This window comes from Ambystoma mexicanum, chromosome 5q (assembly GCF_040938575.1).
Source record: "Ambystoma mexicanum isolate Mex_15411 chromosome 5q, UKY_AmexF1_1, whole genome shotgun sequence".
In the NCBI taxonomy this organism is placed as follows: domain Eukaryota; kingdom Metazoa; phylum Chordata; class Amphibia; order Caudata; family Ambystomatidae; genus Ambystoma; species Ambystoma mexicanum.
In genome coordinates, this window is record NC_090933.1 from 160,140,087 (window position 1) to 160,165,805 (window position 25,719).

General features: G+C 47.9%; 1 protein-coding gene across 4 annotated transcripts in view; it reads left to right on the plus strand.

Annotated features, from left to right (window-relative positions):
• The window catches only part of ARHGAP28 (Rho GTPase activating protein 28), a 1,312,783-nt gene that overhangs the window by 1,138,214 nt on the left and 148,850 nt on the right, over window positions 1–25,719 (plus strand). For all 4 annotated transcript variants that reach the window (XM_069620694.1, XM_069620693.1, XM_069620692.1 and 1 more), the window contains one exon: window positions 12,637–12,794. In XM_069620694.1, the coding sequence (XP_069476795.1) occupies window positions 12,637–12,794 (158 nt within the window). The remainder of the gene's footprint in view (window positions 1–12,636; window positions 12,795–25,719) is intronic.

Below are 25,719 nucleotides of genomic sequence, written 5' to 3' on the forward strand. Positions count from 1 at the left end.
AGCAGCATCCCAGCAAATGTGCAAATGGAGAGTAGATAGTATGGACTGAGCATGCGCGAGGCACAGTTTAGAGAGGCAGCAGGCGAACAGATCAGAGCGGACTGACTGCATCTCATCTCAGGGTGCCTGTGTAATGTGAGGATTGAACTGCAAATAAATTCATGTTTTTATTAACAATTCTTCACTTTGTACAGGCAGCCCTCATTTCTCAACTGTGTTGGATTTTACAGTGGCAGCAAAGCCTGGGCCTATTCCGTCACCCCACACACCAGCACCCCGCACTCCTCCAGCTGCTTCCACCATGTGCCACCCCATCTCCGACTTCAGTGCCTCGCTCTGCCTTCGCTTTGAAGAGTGGCACCGCATCACACCCTCTCCTCACAGCGCAAAGATGCAAGGAGTGGCTCCTCCCCTCTTTCTGTGTGTACCCCATTGCTGCCTCCTGCACCATGGGCAAAATGGAGGGTTTGTTTGTTTGTTTGTTTATTCATTTGTTTTGCGCACAAGACTCGCGAGTAAAAGGGCGCAGTCGCATGAAAATGCGAAGCTTACAAAATTGCGAAAAATACATCAGATACAATAATTACATGCTTACAGAGTATACAAAATGTACAGATAAGAGCAAAAACTAAAAGCCCTATGTAATTACAGAAAGAAGCAGTAGACAATGTACAAAAATACAGGTTGCGAAGGTGAAACCCTCTGTGCATCACACTTTCGAATATTCTTTTAACAGTTTGAAAATCGATAACTTGACAGTACTGGCCGGTTAAATTGTCTTTGAAGCAGGTCTGCAGCAGGCGGCTTTGGGGTTTCCTGAAGAAATCACTGTGAACTGTGTTGCCAGCCGCCGGGGGTTTCAGCAAAGGCATGCAGGAGAGACCCCCAAGACCCTAAGGAAGTACAATTCTCCAAATGTTGGCCACAGAGCCACACCAGAGAGCAGCCAGCCATGGAAGAAGGACCGGGAGATGAGTGTGTTGGTGCTGTGGCAGAGCAAATTGCATCACAGGCCCCAGGAGCTACACAGATGGCGGAGATGGAACCGTGATGCTGGCCTTTTTGTTCTCAGATAATGAACCTCAATCCCAGATGGCAGGGATAGTCTTCGGGTTTCAAGCAGCAAGGCGGTACCCACTTCTGGTTCCAGAAATGCAGGCAATGTAGTCCGTTCCTTCTCGTCTTTGGCAGAGGCAGAGCTTCAGACTTTGGATTTGTTGGAACGCCAACGGCTGGTGGTACATAGCTTTGGTGCTTCCTCAAGCAGCATGTCTTCCAAGATTTCCAGTTTGGAGTTCCAAGGGTAGGCGACTGACCATTCCTCCAAGCACACCCAGGACTTCAGCGAAGGCCCATAAACACAAAGGAAGAGATTGCTCACTGTCCGAGGCTGGCATCTGAATATGGCAGTCAGAACTGGTTTCAGGCTGATTAGAATTTGCAGTCCCTGGATACATGCATCCTGTTGCCAAATGTGATCAATTCCTCTCACACACAGAGAGGACAAAGGATAGTTAGGTGACCCCTCGGGTCTTCGATAACCTCCGTTCTATGAACAGAGGAGGGGGTAGAAATGGACCCAGCCAGGTAAAATTGTCCACAAGGTGGAATACATATTATGCAAAGAAGGACTCACCGCCAGTGTAGCCACATGACTAAAAGAAGGGGTCAGGGTAACCCTCTCTGGGACATATTGGATCTCTTTCTAGTAGCATCTAACGAATAATACAGACTCACTCTCTCAGTCAGGCTTTGAACGATGCCTGACTGAGAGGAAACATACAGATAAAAAACAGAAAAGCGAGAAAAAAGTACAGAGGGCTACCACAGCAGGCAAAATGTGGGCTTGCTACCAAACAAAGACTATCCAGTGTATACTGCTTATACTATTGGAGCCTACTGAAAAGATGATAAATCAAGAGATTGGTGGGGCTTACTGTGCAGGAGCCAGTGGAAACACTATCACCAATACACAATGAATTATTATTAATAATGGGTCAAGAGGTAGACTTGCATGAAATTTGAGGCAGAGCATTGATCGTCTTTTGGGGACAGGACTTTGAAAGGCTGAATTTGACAGACGGTGGGATAATAGTGTCTGATTTCACCATTTCTATTCACAGCATTGGTCGTCTAGAAGGGATCGAACTAGGTATGGAGTAAATGTCTGAGTTAGGCCTCATCCCATTCCCGAGGCTACCAATTCCTGCCCGAGTATGCAAGTTGTGCCTGAGAAATGCTTGCCCATGTGCATTGTTCACAGGTCATACATGTGCAGGTGCCAAAACGCCTACTACCTGGAAAGGAGACAGGGGCAGATTGGCCTATAGGCAATTCTGGAGATTTCCTCGTAGGCCTCTTTTGTGTGGTATTGCCACATGTTCTCATAGGAAAATAATTGGGCTCCCTGAAAATGTGTAATATGGGGCCATTTTGAAAATTATTTCCAGGGCCTCTTTTGGTTTCCAGTAATTATTTCCAGGGCCTCTTTTGGTTTCCAGTAATTATTTCCAGGGCCTCTTTTGGTTCCTAGTCCACCCCTGAAAGGAGGTAGCTAGTGGTAAAATGATAAGCACCTTTGGGGCAGAGTAGTGGCAACATATGCCAATAAAATGCCAGTTTCCGTTGAGGAAAAGAGCGGCGTCTCCAAATGTCGCTCTAAGGGACTGCACATTCTCTAGCCCGGACTCCACAACGTTTTGTAAACATTATTATTTTGGCATTAATTCAAGAGTTGAAGGCTAGTTCAGGCTTGCTGCACATCCCACGTGACCTCAAGACATTGCCTGAGCACCTCCCCTTCTGGCTGGCATTGTATATGATGCGGTGGCATCTTGGGAGATCAGAATGAACTCTCGCCCTGCATTCACAGTTCTCTTCATGAGCCATATTGGCTAAGGAAATATCACAACCCAGCAATTTACCCTTAGGCGTAAGTGATTATGATTTAGTTTGCGGAAGGGCCACATTTATTTGTGATCTAATAATGCAGCCCGATGCGTGCAATTGTGACCTGTGGGGTTGAGCACCTGTGGGAGTAGCACCTTGTGTATTATTATTATCACTTTGGAAAGAGGCTAGGCAAGGAAAGGCTGCAACTTCATGTATAACATTGCTCATTGGGGAGCTCGCCCATTGTTGGGTGAGCAAAGAGTTAATTGCCATCCCTAAGGCCTTCATTGGATCGCATAGTGAGCCATACCCTCCTCATATAAGTATTTTTAGACACATTTAAGAGAACAGGACTCTTGTTGAGAGGGCGCTGCTACCCAAAACATAAAATGCACCATTATCTCGTGTTCACGGTACAGAGATCAGTGTGCAGTAAACAGAATATAATAGCACAATGGGTACAAAATAGATTAAACACAGATTATCCCATGAAATGGCAGGGTCTGCTTTGCATGTTTTCTTTGGATGAGGTAAGGGGATATTTAGACAGCGTTTTTCTGTGTCTTTTAGCATTCAGTGAATACGCAGCTTATGTGTCCTTGGCTCTCGTTGCTTTGTTAGTAAATAAACTGTGAAATAGATGGCCGAGGTACAGCAGCACAAAGAGCTGTGGTTACCCTCCAGAATTCCACCAGCATCCTCGCACGCTGCAACAGAAAGCAAATGTGGTTTCCTTGTACTTTTCTTAACAGGGTCCTTTCATGACAGTCGTGGGACGCCCTGCAGCCTTCCAGATGAGATGGCCTGCAACTCGCATCAGCCCAAACCAGCATAGTCAAGGATGAGTCACAATGGGAGTCAAGGCCAAAACCTGGAGGGCTAGAGATTAGCCGCCACGTTTTTTGTTAGTTAGGATTCAATGGCTGCCATGCTATTAGTTAGCAGAAATTAGTACCTGGCGCAGCACAAAAAAAAAGAAGCCACTTACCTGTTGGTCCATTTGCAAACCTTACCTTCTGGTACTCCCACATCCTTCATGCCGGTCCTCCCCTTTCTTCTGTGTTTCTTCAGGCCACCATGGAAAGGGAGAAGGGACTGCACGTAGTCCCTTCTCCCTGTTCCATGAAGGACATTTTTTTTGTTTACCTTTTTTTACATGTGAGTTAATGGGCGCCATGGAAAGAGAGAAGGGACCACATGTCCCTTCTCCCCTTCCATGGTAGCCATTTTCTTTGTTTATTATGGCTGCCATAGAAAGAGAAAATGGACTATGTTTTACTGTTCAAGTGGCCATATTTTTTTACTTTGTAACTTTTTTTTCCCTGCTGCGAAAAGCAATGCATCCAGAACAAAAACACCATCAGTACACCTGTCTAACGGGTTGGGGTACTAATGGCAATAAGCCCACAGACTGCGGTCCATTACCACATACGGTAATGCCCCCGGGGCCTTCGTTAAGGCCCAAGCAGAACTATGGGCCCCGGGGGCATTACCGTATGCAGTAATGGACCACAGTCTCAGGGCTTATTGCCTAAATATAATCTGATTTAATGTGCAATGGAATCTATTAGTTCATGCCTGCTTTCTGGGTGAATTTTCTCATATTTTCCGACGAACATGTTCCCTCTGACTGTCCATACAGTTGCAATTGAGCAAGTAGGTATTTTCATCTAGAGCAGTAGTCTGCAATCCGCGTCTCTCCAATTATTTTAGACTACGAGCCCCATGATCCCTCACTATTGGGAATGCTTCTTTTCTTCTTTTTTTTTTTTTTTAAATATGTTTATTTTCGAACAATGCAGGAAACATTGCATACATTTCTAATCGACATTTAGAATGCATTAACACACACGAGTATTGCTTCCCCTTCCCCTCTCAGAGTTCATTTAGTAGATCAGTCTCCCTCCTCTTGTTCTCGCTCCTGCGGGGCGGGCCAGCTCTCCAAGACCCTCCTGGCCAGTTGGGGTTTATATGTTAAGGCTGGAAAGTCACGATCAAATTCGAGGATCGGGTTCCAAATGTTCTGGAAGCGATGGAGAAAGCCTGCCCTGGCCGCAGTCACCTTCTCCGCAATGAGTACATCCCACAGTTTCATCCACCAAAAGGGCAGGAGCGGGCCCTCTACTGACTTCCATGTACGGGCCACCAATATTCTGCCCGCCAGCAAGCAGTGCAATAAGAGACTAGCTTTGGGGCCCTTGCGCGGGTAACTCCCCCGAATCGGGGTGCCTAAGAGGATAGGTTCAGGTTCTAGTGGCAGTGTGATGTGTGTCATTGCTGCAATGGCCGCCAGGCATTCTTTCCAGAAAGTTTGGGCCTTGGGGCAGGTCCACCACATGTGGAAGAAGGATCCTACCTGGCCGCATCGTCTCCAGCAGGCCGGGTCCAACGCTTGATTAATGTGGTGCAGTCTCAAGGGGGGGTAGTACCATCTCAGTAGTATTTTGTGGGCGCATTCTCTATTTGTGACACAGGAGAAAGCTGATTGGGTACGGGTCCAAATGTCCACCCAGGACAGGTCCTCTATGGGGTGTCCGAAGTCTGCCTCCCATTGCGCCATGGCCCTGGACTTGAAGGTGAGAAAGTCCTTTTGGAGGAGCTTGTATAGTGTTGAGATCTTACCTCGGAGTAGAAGGTCGTTGAGAGTGAGTTCTATGGGTGTGGGCGGGCGTGTTGCCGCTTGACGAATCTGTGGGTGGGAGCACCAGTGACGCAGTTGGAGGCAAGTGAACCTGTCCGCTTCTTGAAGGTGGAAGCTATCCTTACATTGTTCATAAGAGCGCAGTTGTCCTGCCTCGAAAAGTTGTCCTATGGTCTCCAGGCCACCCATAATCCAGTTTTTGAAGTTCCTGGGGTCCAAGCCCGGGGAGAAGGCAGGATTCATAAAGACCGGGGATGAGGGGCTGAGTCCCCTGGGGACTTTCTTCTGCTTCAGCGTCCTATCCCAAATGGCCACAGTATGTCTGGTGGACAGCAATAGCTCCTGCCATGGCCGTCTGGTTGCCGGTGAGATGTGGGGGAGAAAGCGTAGGGGTAGAGCTAGACGTGACTGTTCCAGGTCCACCCCCCTAGGATGATTTGTAATTGTTTGCCATGCCTGGGTGCACGCTAGTCGGGCCGCCACCTGGTATTTCTGAAGGTCTGGGACTCCCAGGCCACCAAGTTTCGCGTTCCCCATCATTGAGTCCTTTGGTATTCTGGCTTTTTTCCCCCTCCAGATAAAGTGCAGCATCTTCCTCTGTAGGTTCTGGAGTGCTGAGGTCGGGATCAGCACCGGGAGGGCTGAGCATGCATACAAAAATCTTGGAAGCAGGTTTGTTTTACATGCAGTGATCCTTCCCATTAGGGAGATCTCCTGGGAAGCCCAGCGCTTCAAATCCATCTCCAGTTCTTGAAAGTAGACATCTGTTGGTTTGGCAGGGATCTGGACCCCCAGGTAGTTGATAGTCGTCTTCCATTGGATCGGGCATATTGGTATCAACTCTTCTCGCAATCTCGGTGAGAGTCCGACTCCCAGCGCTGTTGATTTATTAAAGTTGATAGAAAAGCCTGTGACCCTTCCATAGTCGTTCAGTTCGGCCAGGGCGTGGGTCAACGATCTGCGGGGGTCGGTGATCATTAGCAAGACATCGTCCGCGTAGAGGGCCAGTTTATGGTGCAAAGTCCCTACTTGGAGACCCTTGATTCTGTGGTTCAACCTAATTCGTTGAGCGAAGGGTTCCATGATCAGGGCAAATAGGAGTGGGGACAGCGGGCATCCCTGTCTCGTTCCGCAGGTCAGCGAGATGGGGGTTGAGAGATTGCCGTTGATTCGGAGTAGGGTTCTGGGGGATTCATAGTTGGCTAGAATCATCGTGCGAAATTCCGGGCCAAATCCAAACGACTCCAGGGTGAGCCTCATAAATGTCCAGTCCACTTTGTCAAATGCCTTGGTTGCGTCTAGTGCTATAAGCGCCAAATTTTTGTCTCCACGTGTGGCTAGTTCCACCAAATTCAGAGCTCTGTGGATGTTGTCTGCCGTAGATCGGTTCTTCAGGAAGCCGCATTGGTCGGGCTAAATTATGTCTGGGATGATGCGGGCTAGGCGAGTTGCCAGGATCTTGGAGGAAATATTGGCATCAATGTTGAGGAGAGCGATGGGTTTATACGAGGCTGGGCATCTCGGGTCGCCTCCGGGTTTGGGAAGCAAAATGGTGATGGACTCTTGCATAGATGGAGTTATCGCACCAGTCTCTCTAAAGGAATTGAATAGCTGTGCCAGCGCGGCTAGTAGCTGGAGCTTGAAGACTCTGTAGAACCTGGTTGTGTAGCCATCCGGGCCTGGTGCATGGGATTTCAGTGATTTTATAGCTTCATCCACCTCCTCCGAGGAGATTGGTGCCTCTAGGAGGTCCGGCGTAGCATCCGGGATACGGGGGAGTGCTGCTCCATGAAGGTATTCCCTTTGTTCTTTCAGATCCCGTGGTGGAGCAGTCATTATCTGTGTCAGGTGTTCAGCTGCCAGGCGTTGTTTGTCGTGCTCTGCATAGTGGATTCGGCCTTGTGTGTCCCGAAGCCCAACAATTGTATTGTTTTGTTTTGCTTTGGCTAGTTTTGCCACCAGTAGCCTGTTAGCTTTATTGTTTTTGGCGGAATAAAATTGCTTTGCTTTGGCCATTTGATGTGCGTAGTGGGCCTCAATCTTCTGCCGTGCTGTGCGGAGGGCTCGTTGGTTCTTCGGGGACCACCCTTTTTCTTTGTGGGTCCGCTCCGCTTTTCGGAGGTCATCCTCGAGGGTCAAGTGGGTCTGACGTCTAGCTTTATGGAAGGCAACACCTCGTGCTATTAGCTCCCTCCTCACAACCGCCTTCATCGTGTCCCATGTGTTGGCGGGCAATGTGTCTGTTACGGGGTTCTCCAGAAAAAAGTTCTTGATTGTGGTGGCAATTGAGTCCCTAAGCGGCACATCCTTGAGAATAGGATCATAAAGCGTCCATCTGCGTCTGGCTGGCTGAGGAGGGACCTGAGCTCGGATTTCCAAGGACACTGGCCCATGGTCCGACAGAATCCGTGGGCCTATGGAGACCTCGTTGGTGAACGAAAGCAGTTGGGGAGAAACCAGAAGGAGGTCGATCCTCGAAAATGTTCTGTGGACGTGGGAATAGAATGAGTAGTCTCTTTCAGAGGGGTGTAAAACCCTCCATGCATCCACCACTTCCAGGGTTCTGAATAAGCGTAGCAACGCCAGGGCCAAGGTGAGGTCCCCGGATGATGGGGGATGGGACTTGTCAACTGTAGGATCCGGCACACCATTGAAGTCACCACCAATAATGACTTGGCCTTCCAGGAAGGCGGAGAGAGTGGTGCATAGGGCCTTGTAGAAGGCGGCTTGAGCTGAGTTGGGAGCATATTTCGACACAAAGGAGTATAGTTCCCCAAGCAGCAGGCACTTGACGGCAATGAACCGGCCCTCCGGACAAAGCTTTGTGTCGAGAATCTGAGGATCCACCCCTTCCCTGAAGAGAATAGCTGTACCACCTTTTTTGGCATTTCCAGATGCGCCAAATTGTTTCGGGAAGAGACGGGAGCGTAGATGTCCGAAGTTGGCTGGTAATAGGTGTGTTTCCTGCAGCATGGCCCCCGTGGCTCCTTCATTGTGAAGTTTCTGTAATATAGATTTGCGTTTAGCTGGGGAATTTAGGCCTCTGACATTCAGTGAGGTGAAATTCAAAGTGGAATGGTCTGGGCCGCTGGGCGCGGGGGGTGGCACAACTTGTGGGGGAATGGGGAAAGGGGTTGTATCAGCCAACATCTCTTGTATCTTGCATCTGCGTGTTTCCATGCCATTGAGTTTTTTGCTCCAACCTCCAACGGGGAGGTGGCGAATTAACTGGAGGGGGGGCAGGTTTGTGTGTCCAGCACCCCCTCTTGGCCAACGTGGCCATGTAACTGTCTGTAGCCAACATGGCTAAACTTGTGGGTATCGTCTTCCAAGGACGCAGATGGATTAGTCCTCGGAAGCAGGCATGGGCTGTGGGGTGGGGCCCGTTGCCACGATCAGCGGGGTCATTTTGTTCCTTAAAGATGGTAGGATTCTTGTAGGAAGGCTGCTAAAGGTCGGAGAGCTTGTCGCCTCTGGAGCGTGAGAACGGACAAGTCTTGATAAATTTGGATTGGGGTGCCTTGGAAAGTTATTAGATCACGGGATCGGCTGATTGCGGAGATAGCTTCCTTCGTCGTGAAGAAATGAACCCTGGTAATGACATCGGATGGGGGGTCTGTATCCACTCCCCGGCGAGGGCGCATCCTATGAGTGCGGTCCAGGAGGAGCTGTGACTTCTCGAAGTCCGGGAGAAGAGCTTGAAAGAGGTCCCCCACGCATTCTGCCAGGTTTTTATCTGGGATAGAGGTTGGGACCCCTCGAATGCAGAGGTTGTTATGTCGAGCCCTGTTTTCTAGGTCCTCCTGTTTAAATTCCATTGTTTCACATTTGTCCTGGAGGAATCTGATTGAGCGTTGAATCTCCGTCAGGGTAGATGGTTGGTCCTGGGTCCGATCTTCCATTTCTCCTAGCCTCTGTTCAGCAGTTGTTACCCTTTGGTCAATGTTCTCTAGTTTGGTAGAGAGCTCCAGCATGCATGATCTGAATTCTGATTTAATGTCCGCCATGAAAGCTTTGATGTCATTTTTCGTGGCGAGGGAGCCCTTGTCTTCTGGAGTCCCCACGGAGGGGAGATCGGGGGGGTCTTGTCTTTTGGGCTTCTCAGATAACCAACAGCATTGTTGCAATATCTGCGTTTTTGCCGGCTTTGGGTTGTCTGGACATGAGTTTCCCCCGGGCGAAGCAGGGGATCAATGTGCCCCGGAGCCGGGAGGGAGGAATGTTGCAGGGTTAGCACTCAGAGAGTCACAGCAGGCAGGGGGGGGGGCTGGAGAGGGTGGCCCGGGGCACCCCAGGAAGATCTTCTCGTGTGTCGGGTGAATGGGGAAGGGGCAAATGGGCCCAGCTGGGACCTCCAAGTTGTTGAGGGGGGGGGGGGGCTCGATGATCCCGCAAGCGGAGGCACCCGGTCGGCGCCGCCAAAGCTCCCTCTCCTCCCCCGGCTCACCTCCACCCCGGGCCGGGGCCTCTTCACTCGTCGACAGCACTGCCTCCCGGCCGTCCACGGCACGTGCAAGGCTGCAGATAAGGTCGCTGGGATGTCCGTAGGAACTCCCCCTTGCCAGCTCCCAATGCTCCTCCACCGGTCCCTCGCGGCTGGGATTGGAGGGCTGTTATGTCACGGCTTCAACGCTGGCCGTAGGGATTGGGAGGAGGGAGCTGCAAGTGCGCTGGAGAGAAGACCCTCGGTGGGCTCCCAAGGGTAGGCGCTCCTCCCCTTCCTCTACGCCAGTCCGCAGCTTCTGCTGTTTCCTAGGCCCTCGTCCGCCATCTTGGAGGGAGGAGCAGGCGGGGAACTCAAAGACTCGTAACTTTGTGGCAAAGCACTGGAAAGCTCCCGGAGCGCGGCCACCACTGCCGCAGGCTTTCATCGAGCCCTGGTTAGAGCGGGGTCAATCGTCTTAGCCTATTCGTGGCCACAAAATGTCACGGCAACGGGCACCCCACGGAGGCCATCAAGGGAGCGACTGCATCGTCGGCGCTCCAGGCCACGCCCCGGGAATGCTTCTTTTCTAAGCTTCTGGCAACTCAGTTAAGGTGTTAGCATGCACCCGTGGCCTTTGTTTCTATTCCATCTTATCTACCCCTCCACCCTGATGCCTGCATCTGAAAAGTGAGTGACCGACCAAGTGCGAAAGTACAAGAGCAAGTAAGTGAGGCAATACTTTTGCATAGAGCACACTGCAAATTGCATTTGCTCCAAGTTGTGTATTGAGCACTGATGAGAAGTGCTGCCTTCGCATTATTTGAGGCTGGTCCCTCCAAACGAGGGCAAGCTTCCAATAATGTTTGCCAATGAGCACTGAAAACTGTTCAGGTGAGCAAGGATACTTTTCCGTCCCAGCTGCATTACAGTCTTCAGCTTGTACCTGGCGGCAGCCACTAGGAGTGCTACCGGTATATCAGATGTTATAGGTGTGTGGTGGGAACAAAACTACCCAACACTCAGGAATGGGTATGATCAACGGGAAGTGTTTGTAAAGAGCTGGTGAGTTAATCTACATAGAACATTCTAGTATTTGGGGAGTGTTTGTGAGATTAGTGTATTTTGTGCGTTTGAGGTGAGCCATAGCCACTTCTGAGATTTATTGAGCGGTGAGCAACTCAAATGTTCTTAGGTGTGTTACTCATTCCTTGTCATTCCTTGTCCACTCCACCTCACGGACCTTTAAAATTGCATTCATGGGACCCAATAAAGTTGGTGGTCCCCTGCATGCAATTTAGATTTCTTATAACATGACGCAGTGGGTGCAATTCCCAATCAACTAAGAAAACACATCAGTGCTATAAATTCCTGGCCAAACTCGTCTCTCAGGGATTATTGAGCTCCACTGCAGAATGTTAATCCATCCAACAGCATTGCGATGTGGTTCTTCACATGGTGCTCATGAGCCTGGCGAGCTTGGTTCTTCTTCATCTGTGCAAGAGTGGCATTAGAGGAAGACCAGTGATGTGGAATAAGTGTGGATAGCTAGCCAAGCTACTTATTGAGCCAAGCCATTCAAAGGGGTTGGTCCCAGCGAAAGACCTGTGTTCTTGAAAAGTGGCACCCCACTTCTTGGTCTAGTTGTGAGCATCTTCCAATCTCGCCTGTCTCCTGACACCACATATTCTTAGCATGTTGTCCAATTTTGAATATTATATTAAACGTTATTATTTTCTCCCTCCCAAACTGATGGTATTCTTATCTCATCGCTGTTCATGTGTTTAATTCTTAAACTTTATTCTTTTCTAAGCCCTGATGTAGCATTTTTACATTTTGTCACTTTAAATTAAAATAGGGCTTTATATCTTTTCTTCTTCTCCATTCACTTCACCATCCATTCACATTGTCCCCTTTACCTCTTCCTACATTTACTTCTTTTGTCTTTCACTTCTTCTAACATTCACTTTCCCAGCACAAGACGGTAAGATAGCTCCGCGGGTTGAGTGCTCCGATCTATGTCTGATTTACCGGTTGCAGGTTTGAATCCCGGCAAAGACAACTCGGCTATTCATCCTTCCCAGGTCGATAAATGAGTACCAACTTCGGTTGGGGTGATTAATGTATGTAAATATGTTCTATGTACAGCGCTTAGGCATGATCGCTATATAAATAAAAAGTCATTATCATTACAGGGTGAAACCCCCCTTCTTTTCTCAGCCATATTCTTCCCCTTATCCCCCTTGGCCCCAACCCTAACCTTACCATATCCATAGCCACCTTGACAATATGAAGATGAATGAAGAAGTAAATGTCTGACGAAGTGAATGTAGAAGAGGTTTTTTAGGTGAAGTAAAGGGGGATTCCAAAAAATAGATCTTATTTTAGAATATACGGTTTAAGAAATGTATTCATTGGTTGAATGCTGTTGTATTTCCTTTGCGTTCCATGTGCTATAAAGCCTTCTACCCAGGCTGCTCTTGGAACTGGAGTCAGCGTGACTTCAGTAAGACACTGTTCCCTCTTTTCATATGTGCATATCAGAGCCAGGTATTAACTGGAAATCTTCCTAGATGCAGTTTTCACTGTCCTCCCTCTGACTACTGAAGTGTGAGAAAAATCAATTACCTTAATGTATTGATCGATATTAAATGCCATGTGTATAATCTTTTCATTGCAGTTAAGAATTGTCTAGATTATGGATTGGAAAAAGCAAGCCCATCAGTAGCGGAGGAACTCTCGTTTGAGGTCTCCTTCTCTGAGGCTATTGTTGTGGACCATAAAATAAGAGAGTGCCCAAAGACCCAGCGAATTAAAAAGGATGACTCTGCTTTGCCGGTAAGTGTTTGACTAACACCATTAATTGATTGTCATTTTTCTCAATTCAATTTTGTATTTTTCGGAAACTTGTGTCACATTACAGTCCCCTCATAGTATCCCTCTGCCATTGTCTTTGCCTTAGCTCTCAGTTGTTTTGTACATTGTCCTGTGACATACACCATTACTAAATAAAGATTCAATATGAATAAAACCAAGACATCTCAAGTTGTTCCAAGTCAGGTATCAACTTTTTATTTCGTCCTTGTTTTTTCTAATGCATTCTTGAACATGCCATTCTATTTTCTATATTGTAAAGTACTATAATTGTAATAATAAAACGGGTCTAAGGCAAAGGGACTTTCCTTTTCCCACACTTTTTAAAGCTTTTCCCTAGCGTCCAAAGAAGAGTACATTTATAGTGATGCCCTTTAATTTGTGCATTGCATTAACTTGAACTTTGAAAATAAAGATTGACACACCATCATGTACAAAAGCAAAGCAATTGGCCCTCATTACAAGTTGGCCAGTGCAGAATGAACGTGCCGGTATTACCATATACCGGTACGTTTCTGCACTGCCCAACTACAAATTTGCCGGTGGGATGAGGGAATTACCTCCAGCTAAGAGCTGGAGGTAATTCCTCCACCCTACTGGCAAAAAATAGCCAATATTACCCTGCTAACAAAGGCAACCCCCAGATTACATCCATGATGTGCTTCTGTGTGGGGGAGGGCGTGGGTATATGGTTGGATTAAATATTATCCTGCAGATTGACTGTTTCTGCTCCATGAAGCAAATATCTTAAATGCTTTTGGTTGCATTTTCGATCTTGCCTTTATTTACATGAATTGCTGTGTTACCATCACGTTGACGGATGCACCACTGCCAATCAATTCACATACATGGTGATCAACGCCCATTATGAGACATGAGGCCGTGAAACACATTCTGCCTTACATGGTGGCATAGTCCTCAATGTTGATTTCTCTTTACACTTGTCTCAGATCTCCTTAATAGGTTTATTTGTTAAGTTATGTTATCTTGCATTTGTATAGTGCCTCCCGCCATAGTTTATGGCATCAAAGCATTTGCCTGTCAAGCAAAGGGGAGTTTGATAGAATGTTTTATTTATTTATTTTTGCATTTTTAAAGCGCTCACAAAGCCCGCAGGCATTGAGGCGTTGTTACAGGAATTGTTCGTTTTTTAGTTGCGTAATTGTTTTGTCTTAGTTGCGTATTTATAACGCGCTTAAGTACCCAGAGGTTTCTAAGCGCGGACCCGGGGATCGAACACGTGTTGCTTCGTGTCGTCTTGCTTCAAAGGCGAGCAAATTGCCGCTGAGCTATCCTCCACGTTCAGTAGTGGTAGGGAGGAACAAAGTCAGGTGGATACTTGGGATAAGGCGGGAGTATAGATAAGATGCTCCGGTTTATATGCTGTTGAAACAGTCATGAAAGTATTCTGGCAGCAAACCTGCCAGCATTTTCTGGTGGAATTGTGGATACTGGAATGACAAGCCTGATTGTGAGTTGGGATTTATCCCTGGAATACTTGTGTTCGCCTGATTGTATGGGCTACATATTCTTATCTGCCATTCCGGCGTATTTGTTATTTAGAGGGTTGTGCCACTTGCACCATCGCCGTGCTGCAATTTCTACTTACAATCATTGACGTTCAGGACATTGGGCGCAGTTTATAATTGGTTCGATGAGACTTCAACAGTACTTTACATTGAGATAATCAATCAGTGAAAGTTAATTCTGTTCCTCAGGAACTTATGTTTGGAGTAATCACCTAATTCTTGGCCTTGAAAACAACCAGCGTGTCGAAACACATGGCGGCTGTTCGCAACTTGAATTAAAAAATATCTACTTTTCACACAATTCAGTGATTGACAACAATCTTACTTCATTACTGGTGCCAAGTACATCACCATCCCATACCCCCCAATGTTTGCTTTGCAGCACTATTGAGGCTTTAACTGGGGCAAAACTGGCATGCCACTTTTGACCTAGGCATGGTGATTTGCAGGGGTCAATGTGAAACTGGCAAGGTCCTTTTATAAGTGCATTGTAGAAGCTGGAATAACAATGTGCTCAACCGAAGCAATACTGGCATTGTACTGTTGAAACTGCCATAGCAATTTCCTGGGACAACGTGAAACTGGCATGGGCCTTTTCTGGATTACATTTTAAAATAGTAGAGCAATTTTCTGGTTGCGCAATAGAAACTGGAATATCGATTTGGTTAACTTGGTCAAAGCTCACATTGCAAAGTTGAAACTGGAATACATATCTTCTGGCGGCAATAAAATCAGTTGGCAAAATAAATGACCTTAGATGAAATTAGGATTGCAGAATTGATAATTGAATGAGAGTTTATGATTAACTGGGCCAATTTCATCCTGGCTCGGGAATGTGTAAATTAACATTGCAATGTTTTAATCCAGGGACTGGCACACTACTGAGATGCAATCTGACTTATTTATTTTGTATTTTATTTAGTGTTTTGTACAGCAGATCAGTGTGCAGTAGAGAAAATGGTTCACGCTGATTTCAATTGAACAATGAAAAGGAGGTGGGGAGGAGAGAGAGAGCAATTAAAGGAGATATGGAGGATGGTGAGTTTCAGGGGGTTAGAAAAGTGGGAATGGGATGGGGCAAGCCAGGTGGAAGGGATAGGAAGGTCAACACATTGAGCCCAACCTGGTGGACTCTGGTGCTTTTGGACCCTTCTGCCAGTGGGTAATAAGAGAAGAGGTTTACCTGTGTGGCACTCTAAGCAGGGATTTGTCTGTGAAGCTTTTTGGCCATGGTGTATGTGTTGAAAGGTCTTCGAGTGGCCAATGGAATGGACATTGTGTTATTCTGATGTGCATCATTTTTGGGGGGCAGTGTAGCCAGAGAGATTAAGTGCTTGGAGGGGTAAGGTGGTATAAAGAGCAGGAAAGTGGGCTGTGCCTGGTCCAGGGGCGGCCATGGTGTATGAGCAGGGGGTGGAGCCACCTTGGGGTGTGCAGATGATAGATGGGGATCCTAATATGGCTTGGGGGCAAGTGAGGGCACTGGAAGACATCATCCCCCATTAGGGGATGAGATGAGGGGGGAAGAGGCTGGTAAAGTCATGGCTTCTAAGGGACCCTCATGATGATATTGGAGTGGCAGGGGCCAGATGGAGGGACATAGAGGGGGCAGGGTTACCGGAATAAGAGGGTTTTCAGGACTTTCATGAAGCATAATAAGTTCTTATGCTGTCTTGAGTTAAATATGCGTCCAAGCCAAGGGCCAGCCACTTCAAATCTGCTTCCTTATTTCTGCTTCCGGTTAAATATGGTATGAGTTCAGACTTGGAGGATTGCAGGTTTCTAGTAGCCTCACACTGGCCCAGTTCTTGTGGCCAGTTCCAGAGTGCCATAGTGTATGTGAGCAGTACCCGTGGGAGTTTGGCACAGTGTGCAGTTTTAATGTCGAATGCAAAAAGTCGAATGCAAAAATGTTGGGGAAAAAAATGTTGAAAAAAAAAATCGAATGTGTTTTTTTTAAATTTGTATGTTTTTTGGGTTTAGCTAGTAAAAATAAACGGGGGGTTGAGAGGAGAACCCCCCATTAAAAAAAAACATTCAACATTTTTTTTTCAACGTTCTTTTTTTCAACATTTGTGGAGTCGACATATTCACTATAAACCGTTTGACACATTGGGCACCTCGATTTTGGTAGCAGGCTAGAATATTTGGACAGCATCCTGTGATTAGTGAGCACTCTGGAATATTTGAGTTCTACTCGTGTGTATTTTGCATGCAACATGGCATGTGGTAGGAGCACCCTTTCATGTTCTCCTTCTCTGATTATGTTTTATTTTTTTGCCATTCTGATATTAATGTTAACTGGCACTGTCATAACAACGTGTGTCATCTTTCCTGCCTCAATATTTATGACGTGTGGTGTTTCAAAAGCCATGTGGTTCATGACTCGCCTTTTTCCCTCTGTGGAAGTGGCACACTGCATCAGGCATTGCTATAGTGAAGAGGCACACTCATGTTTGTGATATCCATCCAGTTGTCCTCGTTATGCAGTGTAGTAGACCTGCCATATAGGGCATGTTAATATTTCATGTGCTCCAATCCAGAGCTGCTTGTAAACCGAGTGGGCTTTTACCCAATGATTTCTAAACACTGTGCTATACAATGTTCTATTTTGAGCCTTTAATTTAAGATATTTCTTAGGTAAAGGGACACTCCCAAATTCCCAGGATGTGGGCAGGGCGGGAAAGTGTGCTGTCAGTCTCACACTTGTTTTCAAGTTCAACAGCTCCTACTGGTCCAATGTACAAATCACTTCCTGTGAATGTAGATTACCCCTGCTATCTGCGCAGGGAGTATTAATTCTATTAAAGACTAGGAGGCGAGCATTATGCTTCATCTTCTTTTATTACTACTCCTCAGCAGTTCAACAACATATATATAAAACCATGGAAAATACCCAACAAACTTTTCCATTTTTTTTTTTTTTTTTTTTTAACTACAACCCCCATGAGTCTCTGTAGTCCGTGCTCATTCCACCAGTCCTGATCTCCTTCCTGTACTTAGGCTCCTCCTCTGCTTTTACTCGCTCTGATATTCACTCCTGTCCATTAACTGATCCTCGTCAACGGTGCGAAGAATCTTCAGAACTCTAACTCAACTGCCGGTGCGCTCCCGGCCTCCTGATGGTCTTCTCTTCTTCAGTTATTCTTCTGCTCTTCCCCTATGAAGACACAATCATAAATCTTAGGGTGGTGCGCATGTACTGTACTCTCACATATAAATTTCTCAACATTTTATACAGTACATCCAATCGGGCGGGAATTTAATGCTCGCCTCCTAGTCTTTAATAGAATTAATACTCCCTGCGCAGATAGCAGGGGTAATCTACATTCTATGACAAGACAGGAGGCGAGCATTATGCTTGTTCAAAGCTTCCCCAAGACTGTACTAGCCAAACCCTCTGCTGGCTTAAAGTAAAATTCCTTAAATGTACGATCGCTCGCCCAATCTGCTGCTCTCATTATTTCACTCAAAGGCACTCCTGCTCTCGCGGCTGATGAAGCCATCGCCCCTCTCACTGAATGAGCTCCATATGTGTCCACATTCACTCCTGCTGCGCACATAATCTCTTTGACCCATCTGGCTATGGTGGCGGATGCCACAGCGTGATAAGGCTTCCTACGCGCTATTAACAACTGAGTAGTGCTAGCTGCTCTGTTCTCTGCTGTCCTGCTCTCGTATTCTTTAATGCATCGAGCTACGCACCATTTCGAGTTGTCCGGAAAATAAGGGTAATGGACTGCGAAGGTGCCTGTCTTAGTCCTCCTCACTATGGAGAACGTAACCCCCTCCGGTCCGAAGATTCGTCTATTAATCTCTAGCGCCTTGACGTCTGACACTCGTTTACATGAGATCAGACACAATAGCATAGCTAATTTACCCGATAGTTGTTTGAGAGAAAGGTATCTATCTGCTGGCCAGTCTGATAGTAATCGTAGCACTGTCGCCACGTCCCATGTAGTACTATACTTAGGCCCTGGAGGCGCTCTAAATCTCGCTCCTCTGATGAGTCTCACTACCGCTGGATGTTCCCCTGCCGGTACTCCCTCAATTGACATATGTCCCGCTGATATAGCCGACCTGTACACTCCTATCGTACGGAAAGCTTTCCCATTCTGCAATAGATGCGCTAGGAAATTTAGGATCTCCACTACAGGTGCTGAAACGGGATGAACACTTCTGTTCTTGCACCAACTCGTCCATTTTGCCCAAGCTGCGTCGTAGCTCCTCCTAGTGGAAGGAGCCCAGGAATCAGCGATAAGCTGCGCAGCCTGCTCCGAAATTCCTGGCAGAGCCCAGCGTCTCCTGATATCCTGCACGCGACTAATGGGAGTGTCCCTCTCACTCTCAGAGGATGACACGACCCAGCTGGGTCCGTGAGCAGTCGCTCTCCTTCGGGAAGGACTCTGGGAACGTCTGCTGCTAGCTCCATTAACGTTGGGAACCACACTTGAGACTTCCACAAGGGTGCTACTAATACTAGTTCTGCCTTCTCCCTCCGACACTTCGCTAGAACTCTGCTCAGCATCGCGAAGGGGGGAAAAGCGTAATGCGGACCTCCTGTCCACTCTTGCAGAAACGCATCCGTCCCTAGAGCTCCCGGATCCAGCCTCCAGCTGTAATATAAGCTCGTCTGAGCGTTGAGCCGGGAGGCGAAAAGGTCCGTATGCAATGGACCCCACTTCCTGTCTAGTCTCTGAAACACTACTGGATCCAGTCTCCAATCGCTGGAATCTGTCAGGTAACGGGAGTTCCAATCCGCTACTACATTCAGTGAACCCGGCAGGTACTCTGCAGTCACTGACGTTTCTGACTGAAGGCAAAAGTGCCATAAGTCCTTCGCTAACTCCGCCAGCATCTTGGACCTCGTGCCACCTAAGTGGTTTATGTACCTCACTGCCGAGATGTTGTCCATCTTCAGCAGCACACAAGACTTCACTCTCTCTCTCGTGAAGGCCTTGATCGCGAACGATCCCGCTAGGAGTTCCAGACAGTTTATGTGAAGCAGGAGCTCCTCTTCGCTCCACTTGCCTCCGGTCTGTAAACTCCCGCATCTGGCTCCCCAGCCCTGCCGGCTGGCGTCTGACTCTATGATCAGATCTGGCTTGTCTCCGAATATGGCACGTCCATTCCAGGCGTCCATATTCTTTAACCACCACTCCAGCTCTGTAATGGAGTCTTGATCTAGAGGTACTTGTTGGTGATATTTCAGACCCTGTTGAAGATGTTTTATCTTCAGCCTCTGCAGTGCTCGGTAGTGTAGAGGCCCAGGGAATATGGCCTGAATGGATGCTGCTAATAGTCCGACTATCCTCGCCAATGTCCTGAGGGATATAAGCCTTCTCTCTAGGCATACTCTGATCTCTCTCTTTATATCTCTCATCTTCCGCGCTGGTAGTTCCAGGGTCGCTTTCTTTGTGTCTAGCACAAACCCTAGGAAGTCTAATCTCTGTTCTGGAATGGTATCCGATTTCTCTATGTTCACTAGGAACCCTAGCGATATCAGAAGGTCTTGTACCCATCTCGTTTGGTATAGCAGCACCTCTCGATTTTCCGCTAGCAGCAAAAGGTCGTCTAGATAGATGATCAACCTGACGCCTTTCTCTCTGATTGCTGCTGCTACGGGTTTCATTAGCTTTGTAAATGCCCAAGGAGCCGACGCCAACCCGAACGGCATCGTCTTGAATTGCCAGAACTGTCTGTGCCAGCGGAAAGCTAGGTAAGGTCTGTACTCCTCGAGTACCGGAACCGTGAGATAGGCATCCTTCAGATCTAAACGCGTCAGCCAGTCTCCTTCCCTTAGGGAGTCTCTGAGCTGATGTATGCCCTCCATCTTGAAGTGGCGGTATACGATCCATCCGTTCAGCTCCTTGAGATTTATAACTGGACGCACCTTCTCTTTCCTGTGCACTAGGAACATATTGCTTACGAATTTGGGCTCCCTCGCGCATCTCTCTATCGCCTGTTTGTGCTCTAGCTGCGCGATCTCGCTGTCTAGCCATGCTTGCTCCGCTTGCGCTAGTCTCTGGCCCCGTGGCCTGTGCTGCTGAATTGGGGTTTCTATAAAATCTAGCTGCAGTCCTCTGACGGTCTGCAATATCCAGGAATCGCTTGAAATCATGCGCCAATTTTCTAAAAACATGCGCGTCCTCCCACCAACTGGAGGATACTGAATCGCTCTCACCTGGCGTAAATCCTTGGCCTCGGCCTGATCCCCTGGATCTGCGACCTCTCGGGAATCTTCCTCTGGACGGGAAGAATGTATCCTGGCCCTTGTTCTCCCAGTATTGTGCTCTGGGATTATGGGGTCTTCTTCCTCCGTGACTGCGACCGGCTGCGCGACCCCGACCGCGGCCGGTCCCTCCAAAAACTCTACTCGGAAAGATTTTGCGGATCGATGCTTGGGCTTTCTCCAGGGATGCGTATGTTCCGACGAATCGGCCCATCTCCTTCCCAAAAGTCTCTCCGAATAGAAGGCCTTGCGCCCCTTCTCCCGCTTCATACGATGATAGATCGCTGAGCTTCGAATCAATCTTGAGTAGAAGCCCCTTTCTCCTCTCTGAGGCTATGGCGCAATTCGCATTCCCGAGCAGACAGACCGCTCTCTGCGCCCATCCGGCGAGAGCCTCCGGGTCCACTGCTTCACCAGTGTCCTTGGACCTCTCTGCGAGGTCCATTATCTTTGCCAGTGGTCCTGACAGGTCTAGGATCTTCTCCTGACAACTTTTCCAGGACCTATCGATACCTTTGCGGGGGTCCTTATTTGTCTTTGACACGAAGGTCAGCATTTTCGGGTCGAGCTCGGGGGCCTCTGCTACTTTGCCCGGGAGATCCGGTCGCGGACACTCTGCGCGCAGCCGTTGTCTCACTTCCTTGTCTAATGGCTTGCGCAGCCTAGCCGCCATGTACTGAGCTACTCGGGGGGATGGCTGCCACTCGGTGGACCTTGGATTCCTGATGCTGTCCGGGTCGAACATATCATCTTGGCCCCCAGTCAAGTGTTTCTCTTTCCGAGCTCTCTTGCCCCCACTGGGCTGGACCCAGTCTACCTCGCTCTCCTCGTCTCCTTGTGAGGTCTGATCCTCCCCTTGCTCCTCCTCCGAGCCTGGGTCATCTCCAGTATTGTCCTCCCCTGGAGAGGGGGTCATGAGGTCTGGCACTGCCTGTCGTCGTAGATAAGCTTCCTTCAGCTTTGCGAACGCATCAGGCACCTCTGGGGCCTCATCTTCTGCCCCGTCCCAAGAGCCCCGGGGGTCGACAGAGGCTTTCCTCTTAAGGGCTAACTTACTCCCCTTGTGTCCCTGTATCACGGGATCTGTGGGCGTGCGCTTGCGGTCTGTGGTGCTGTCCTCAGGCTGCGAAAGCATAGCTTCCAGCGTCTCTAGCCTTTCTTGAAGGGGCCTAACGCCCTCCGCCACTGCATCAATGAGGGAGCTCCCTAGCACTTTCTTGAAGCTGGCAGCGAGGTCATGTGATTGTTCCTCCTCGCTCCACTCAAATTCTGACATTTTTTTTTTTTTTTTTTTTAAACAGTGCTGTGTGCCAAATTACCTGGATCAGGTGTCTTAGCACGCCCACTGCTCCCTCCTGATGGTCTAGAGATAGTAGGGTCCCCTACTTGTATTCTCTTATGTTTTTATTCTATTTTATTCCAGTGGCTGCACCTTGCTTGTCCACAGCTCAGTGGCTCTTGAGAGGTATTCTCTCTCCTCAGTAGCGCCGGTTTTCTGCTAGGAGCAGTAGCGTTTTTTTTTTTTTTTTTTTTATATACCCGTAAGCTGCCGTGTGATGTCTTTCTTAGGCACGGAGCTCCCGAGCGATCCGATCGCTACGGCCTGGCGCTTCCCTTGTATCAGGGGAAACTTGTCCGAACTAGCGGCGTTTTTAAAACTGAGCCGAAGTTCGAAGCCGACGCAGAATGTACTGCGCGGCACGTCTTTGATAGGCTCCTCCCACCCGCGGGTGGGGGCTGCTCTGAGAGCGTCGCTCTTCGCGCTCCTCACGCGGTAGCTCCGCCCACCCGCGGGTGGGGGCTACCTCTGTGAGAGCCGTCTGGCGGCTTCGTATGATTCGCGAGCGCCGGCTTCCCCTACCCGAGGGCGGGGGCCGGCTCGCGAGTGTCCCGCGGCCTCAGCCGCGTAGTTCGCGAGGCCTGACTGAGCCCCTGCGGTGCCGGGTATGCGACACGGGACCGTCCGCCTCGCGAACCGGCTTGTCTAAGGTGAATCCCTGCATCGGCTGCCCGCGTACGCGAGCTCCCTTCGAAGCAAACTCGCCTAAGCGTGCTATCAACAAACTACTATTTTATACCAAAACATTTTTTTTTTTTTTTTTTCATAAACTACTATCTCCTACACACTGTCTCAACTTATTTGTATAATCACCCACTCTCACACAGACATTTTACCCCAGTCGTACAGAGAGTGGAGAAAAGGTACTTATCTGCTTGAAGAGCAGTAAAAGAAGAGGAGGAGCCTAAGTACAGGAAGGAGATCAGGACTGGTGGAATGAGCACGGACTACAGAGACTCATGGGGGTTGTAGTTAAAAAAAAAAAAAAAAAAAAATGGAAAAGTTTGTTGGGTATTTTCCATGGTTTTATATATATGTTGTTGAACTGCTGAGGAGTAGTAATAAAAGAAGATGAAGCATAATGCTCGCCTCCTGTCTTGTCATAGAATGTTGAATATGGGTACACACTGATAAGGCTATACATGTCCATGTTTCCCAGCTAGTGCACCTTTGTGCCTGTGTCTGTATTGTGTCCCGTATCTGGCATAGGGCAGGGAAATTGGGCGCTATCAACTAAATAAATGAGTATGGTTCTGGTGTTAGGTCCCGTGTTGTCCCTTTGTAGTGACTCACCTGCCTGACTCTGCCGCTGGCCCGCCCGGTACGATGATGCGACGCAGAGCAGGGAGCAGGGCCGGGGAGCAGTGGAGCGAGGATGGAGAGCGGAGCAGCAGTGAGCTGCTGTTAGCTGTTCGCCCTCCTGTGGTTGCAGAAATATATATGTACATCAGCGTAGCAGGTGTCGGTACAGTTATACCCTGATAAGAAATACATATGTAATTATGGTATACCGTCATTTCATCGACGGGCTTTTCATCGCAGGGTTTTTTGCCGCGATTTTTTTTTTGAAAAAAAAAAATAATTTTTTTTAGAGGGTTGAAAATTAAATACATTTGGTGTGTGTCTAGGGGAATATTAACACAATTAAACGGATGGGGGGTTTGGGATGGTAACCCCCCCAAAAAAAACCCAAAAAAACATTGTTTCTTTTTTCAAAAAAAAAATCTGCAGCAAAAAACCCGCGATGAAAAGTCCGTTGATGAAATCACATAGAACCGTAATTATTACCAGGGGCCCTTCCACCTTACTTATCCAGCAAGAGCTTTACAGTGGCGATGAAGGTGGGATCAGTCCCTACATGTGTCTCTCACCGCAAACACCAACAACAGAAGGCAGCAAAGAAGAGAGGGGCAAATCGTACAAGTTCACAGACATCAGAAGCATGCAAGGAGCACTCCAACACCCATCTTCCTTCAAACCACAGGTGAACCACCCATTTCCTAGGCCCAGGAGCACAAACCACCAGATTAGCCTTCATCCTGACTCAAACGCATACACACCCTTCGTCACAACGGAGGGCAACCTCCAGTACACAGGGATGCCTTTCTGTCTATTGTCAGCAGCTGCTGTCTTTCAAAGACTCATCACAAATGTACTTATGGAAGTTCCAAACATTGCCCTTTTTCAGGACAACATCTTGGTCTATGGTCAGGACACAGAATCGCATTGCGCCACACTTGGCAGCATGCTAAAGACCCTGGAAATAGCAGGCTGACGCTAAGGAAAGAAAGGTGCCAGTTTGAAAAAAACAGAGGTAGAATAATTGGGCTGCACCATTTCGGTGTTAGGCATTCGCCCGAAGATCTCCTTGGTAGAGGCAATCACAAACACCCCCAGTCCCACTGACAACACGTGCTCATGGAACTATCAGAGTACTACCCTACATTTGTTCCAGACAAACTGACTAACATCACCACAGATGCTAGTGCGTATGGGGTAGTAGCGACGTTCGTGCCTACCATAACTACGACAACTATCATCATCGCTCTCACTAACATATTTAGAAGAGAAGGATGTCCTGAGATGTTCATTTCAGACAATGGGGTCCAATTCAAATCCAACGAAATGGTAAACACCATTGAAAACCTTTGTGAGACCCTTTACCAGCCCAGGGGAAACAGATAATGGGAGACAGGCCTATTGAAAGGATAAATTCCAGGCGCCCCAGAGCGACCTATGCTAACAGAATCATTGTACCCCCCAAAGGCAGAGTGTGAGCGGGCGGTACAAGCTGCCCCAACATGGCAGATACTTATTGGAACTCCCTTCCCCCTTCCATTAGGGGGATTGACTCCCATGTGGCTTTCAGGAAGGCCATCAAAACTAGACTCTTTGCTAAACAATGTACTGTGCCATGTGTTGTGTAACCTGTATTGAAAATGTTCACTGCTATTTTACCTGATCATGATAATGTGCACTGATAACTGCAACTAGCTTCTGTATCAAGTATTTCTGCTGGGGCCGCGTTCATGTTACCCTGATTCAAGACTTCTCATAGCGCCTTGATGCCTGAGGGCTGTAGTGCGCTCTACAAATACAAAAATAATGAAAATAATAATAATAATAAAAGAAATCATTTGGCAAGCCAGAGCAAATGGCACAGATTGTCATGAAGCAGTTCAAAGATGCAATCAAAGCACAGAGTTACGAGCAACTCATGAGAGAACGGGAAGAGAACACAAATCTAAGCCCTCTTTGGGCACACTCACAATCAAAAATAGTGGAGGCGTGTATTACAGAGATCCATAATAAAAGTTACTCGCACTCAAGAACACCAAAGTAAATCTTTGACAAAAATAATAGCGCAACACCCAGAAGGTTCAACATAGGTGTCCCCGTGAAGATAAGAAGGCCCCATAAGAAAAGAAATGACTTCATCAAAATACAGTGACCCAATATGTATCGCTGAAATACATCAAGACACTCTAACTACAAAGGGACAATGGCACGTGTGGCGTTGTACACAGGAAATGGACTGGGCAAACTAGGGAGACTAGAAGAGTCAAATCCCTCTGACTGTAATGGTGAATATAGTATTCCTCACTCCAGGAGAGGTGTGTCCGGCGGCCATTTGGTAGGCAGCACTCCGTATGAGCTGCCGCTGGATCCATCATGATTAGCCCATAAACTTGTTCGTTGTTATTGTTGTAAAGATCTCTGAGCAGCGGAGCATACCCAGAGTGCTCTGCTGGCAAAGGTGCTGCTGGAGACCATTGTGTGGGTCATGGC